This window comes from Mangifera indica, chromosome 17 (assembly GCF_011075055.1).
Source record: "Mangifera indica cultivar Alphonso chromosome 17, CATAS_Mindica_2.1, whole genome shotgun sequence".
Classification (NCBI taxonomy): Eukaryota; Viridiplantae; Streptophyta; class Magnoliopsida; order Sapindales; family Anacardiaceae; genus Mangifera; species Mangifera indica.
Window position 1 is genome coordinate 7,777,893 of NC_058153.1, and position 4,036 is coordinate 7,781,928.

General features: G+C 33.5%; 1 protein-coding gene across 2 annotated transcripts; it reads right to left on the reverse strand.

Annotated features, from left to right (window-relative positions):
* Positions 1-551: 551 nt before the first annotated feature.
* LOC123200033 lies at positions 552-2,804 on the reverse strand. Of its 2 annotated transcripts, none has more exons than XM_044615116.1 (3): positions 2,324-2,804; positions 1,243-1,397; positions 552-878 (listed from the first exon to the last, which is right to left on the reverse strand). In XM_044615116.1, the coding sequence occupies exons 1-2, from the start codon at positions 2,751-2,753 to the stop codon at positions 1,279-1,281; spliced, it is 549 nt and encodes a 182-aa protein (XP_044471051.1). In that variant the 5' UTR covers positions 2,754-2,804; the 3' UTR covers positions 552-878; positions 1,243-1,278. The 2 variants fall into 2 exon arrangements, with proteins under 2 accessions (XP_044471051.1, XP_044471052.1); XM_044615117.1 differs by having other exon boundaries at positions 2,354-2,801.
* Positions 2,805-4,036: the final 1,232 nt, after the last annotated feature.

Here is a 4,036-nt window from a genome sequence, read left to right on the forward strand (position 1 = left end):
TCGTTATTTCGATAAAGTGATATTGACCTAAGTTAGGGTACATGTAGACAAGGTGATGAAGAAATTCAGCATAAAAAGTCTAAAACATGATTTGTTTTTGTCACATTACATGTATCTCTCTAGAGATATGTCCTAAAACATAAAAAAGAGATTATAAAATGAATCAGATCCTATACACCTCTGCTATAAGATCCATCATGTATGTCTCATACGTCTTTCTATGTATAAACAAAAAAGATTCCACAAAAATCATCCACAAAGAAGCCACCCACGTTGATATGTTAATCCAAGCACCCTTTGACGTATTTTCGTGCTTAATCCTCTTAATTTGATCATATATTCAAGTGAATATTATTCTATTATTCCTATGTCATCGTTTAATATTTTAACCCCCATTACAAATAGTGTCCTACAACACACATTTTCACAAGATGAACAAGAGTTGCTTTGATAGATAAAAGATGGCTGAACAAAGAGGTCTCAATTTAAAGAAAATATGTGGCCATATAGGTAGAGGATAGCTACAACATAACATCAGATACAAGGTGATCTTGAAATTAACTTCCTCAATATGGAGTAAATTAGTAATTAAACAATGTATCACAACCTAAATATGAAATATGATTAGCCGTTTCTAAGTCATAAAGTAACAAGAAAGTTTTTTGACATAAGTATCAATTGGAATAAACGCAACAGTATGTATGAAATTCCTTGTCGAGTAGGGGGTGAGTTTGACCAAACAAAATAATTAATATTACCCAATTCATCACCCCAACTATTCATGGTTTGCATATGTACATCATTGCGCTTGCTCAATTTTGTGTCACCCAGCCATTTCTTTCACTCTAATCACCAGGGACCTAGAAGGGTGAGTGAGCCTGCGAACACGAACAACAGAAACATTACAAAAGAAAATGGATCATCCTTCGGAACATGTTTCATAAACTTATCAAAAGAATGAGAACAATTACATCGGTCAGGTAATGTTACAAAGCTGCTATGTTACTGTCAAACTTTAAAAATTCAAATACTTCCATTGGATTCTATCAGAGTTGAGCAGTCAAAAAACCTCTGATTTGGAATTTGTTAATGAAACAATTGCAGCATATCTAGTTAGGTCCAATATACGGGCTGTAGAGTAGAATAGAAGTACCAGCCTCAAGTATATGACCGAGTCCCTTCTCCAAGAATTTTGCAGAAATTCAAGACAAATGCATCAAAATTGTAAAAGAAAGCACTTACAATGGCAACTGATCCTGTCAAAGAGGATGCAGCTCATCAGTCCTCATCTTTAGATTGAGATGTGCCTTCAGAATCTGGCAACACCTCCACCTTCACCTCTATATGCACCCCATCCTCTTTCAGCATTTCAACCTTTGCATCCATCTTTACCACATCTGCAGGCACAAGGCAATGGCTTGAAATCATAAATTACAACAAAATAAAACAATCTTTTTTATTTTCTGTCTGATAAGACAACTGAATAACAACCTTGAGACGTATCAATGCAAATTACTAACTATTTGGTACCGCAAAGAAGTGTACAAATTGTTCTTCTGTTAAGAATTCTGAAGATTAATATATACTTAATGTAATATTCCTAATCACCAGAACTGGTTTCCTTGAAGTAGATGGGATATAACATGCTACGTTATTCAGGACTGAGACCTAATGCTTTAGGTTAAGCAGATAATCACCTCACCATAGGGGTGGCCCATTAAATTGCAAGACTCTGTTAAGCACCAATATCCAATAAAAATGAGCAATCAGATAGGAAATTGCTAAGGGTTAAAAAATGAACCGTTCATAAAGTCACCAAGAAAGCTAATGCAATATTTTGATTGAATTTTTACTGCCCAAATGACACTTATCCCACACAAAATTGAAGGAAATCCTAATTTCCATCATGCTTATCAAAACCCAAAAACAAATTTTGAAACAAAAGTAACGAAAATCAAATCCCTTAACTTAAAAAAAAAAAAAAAGCAAACCCCTAAAAATTGGTTTTTTTTTTTTTTAGGACACATAATATAAATATTTTGTTTTTCAGCAGTTTCCATCCATTTACACATTATTATCCCGATTTTATGATTAAATCATGGGTATTTTCAGCTTATAAAACTCTGAACTTCTGTAAAACAAAATATGGATTTAGTGCCGCATTACAAATGTGAACAAATACATAAAATCATAACGGGTGCTGGGTGCAATTATTGTGAATCGTCCATGATTCTTCAATCCATTAGATCACAAGTTTTATAATAACACACCATTATCACAATTCAAATTCAATCCAAATATAAAGAGAATTTTTCAAACATACCTACTCTTTTAATCAAAATGTCATTTATACCTTCGAGCAAAAAGGAGGAGCACGGCCAGCCACGAACAGTCGTGAGCGAAAGCATCTCTTCTTCAGTCAACTGATTCGATAACTTACTCATCCAATCAACTATCGTATTCGGCCGCCGCGGCGGCGGCACCCAAAACGACCATCCTGGCATAAACGGAAGCCAATCTGGCGTAGCCTTCTGCACGATTATACTCTGGACTATCTCCTCTAGCTTCTTGATAGCCAATCTATCTGCTTCGCTATCGCCGCCAGACGAGGTGGGGGACGACGAGGATGATTCGAGGTCAATTTCGATGACCTGGGCCTTGAATGAACGGTGGCGAGTATGGGGGAGAAGAATTAACGGCGGCGATTTGACGTATAGATGTCGCTGTACAGACTGAGAAATAATCCTAGCCATTGCTCTTAATAAGTTAAACGATTAGATTTAATTTTAACCAAGCGTTGGAGAGTTCGCGTGTTCGTATTTATAGTGTTTGAAATGAAATTCTGTACTGTATGGATGACGGAGCACGTGGTCTGAAGGGCGGTGACAACAGTGTCACGTGATTGTTGGAGCAACTGAAGGCGATTTATGTTCTATTGTTAGTTGATAGGTCTATGTTATTTAGAAAATTGGAAAAAATAAAAAACACACACCTTTTTCTTTTTTAAATTTTTGTAAAGTAAATATATTTAATTATATGTTTTCATAATTTCAAAATAAATAATGTGTTACAAAAGAGAAAATAAAACAATTTTTTAAAATTGATAAGAAAATAACATTTGTAAATTAAAAAAGTAATATTATTTAATTAACTGATTCAAGTATCAACATATAATTCAGAAGATATTGACAATGCATGAATAGAGATGAAAATTTGATCCCAATATATTCTTTGTTTAGCACTATTTTTTTCCAAACTAATAGATGAAAAACAAAATAATTAATTAAACTTCAAAGTTAACTATAATACTTTTAGGAGTTTTAAATACATTTGTAAAATTTTGTGGGTAGAAAAAATTTTTCCACCCAAATGAGAAATGTATAATTTCTCATCTTTATTTTTAAAAAACTAATAATTTTTCATGCAACTTAAAGACTTTGTCCTTACAAATTGTTTTTTTTGACCAAATTTGGCCTTGTAGTTACTTCATTCATTATTGTCCTAAGTAATAATTATAATCATTAAAACCCAAATTACCCAAATTAATCAACCAGAGAAATTAAAACTTGAATTAATCATACATCTCTTCTATACGGGTGCTCACCACAATCTAATCTATGGGTAATGGACTGTCTTCTACACAATTGTTCGTTAGTCATCGAAGAAACTTGAAGTGTCATGCGTACGGGCATATAAAATCATACATGATATAAATTTTGTAATGTTTTAGGCATACCATGATCATACTATTCTTGGTACAATTGTGCATATATGTCTGGAACCCTATTTTCTGTCTATATGACATTTGAATTCGCACCTAGGTGTCTCTAACATTTTCATACCTATTTTAACATGTCTCTACACTCTAAGTGTATGAAAATAAAAGTCCACACAGTAGATCAAGCATGAGAGAGAGAGAAAGAGAGAGGTATCATTAAGGGGTGTGTGTGTGCATAAACATAACCGCATAGCCATACAACTGCATCATCAAAAAAACACCAAAAACAACTAAATATAATCATCATAAATATAACAT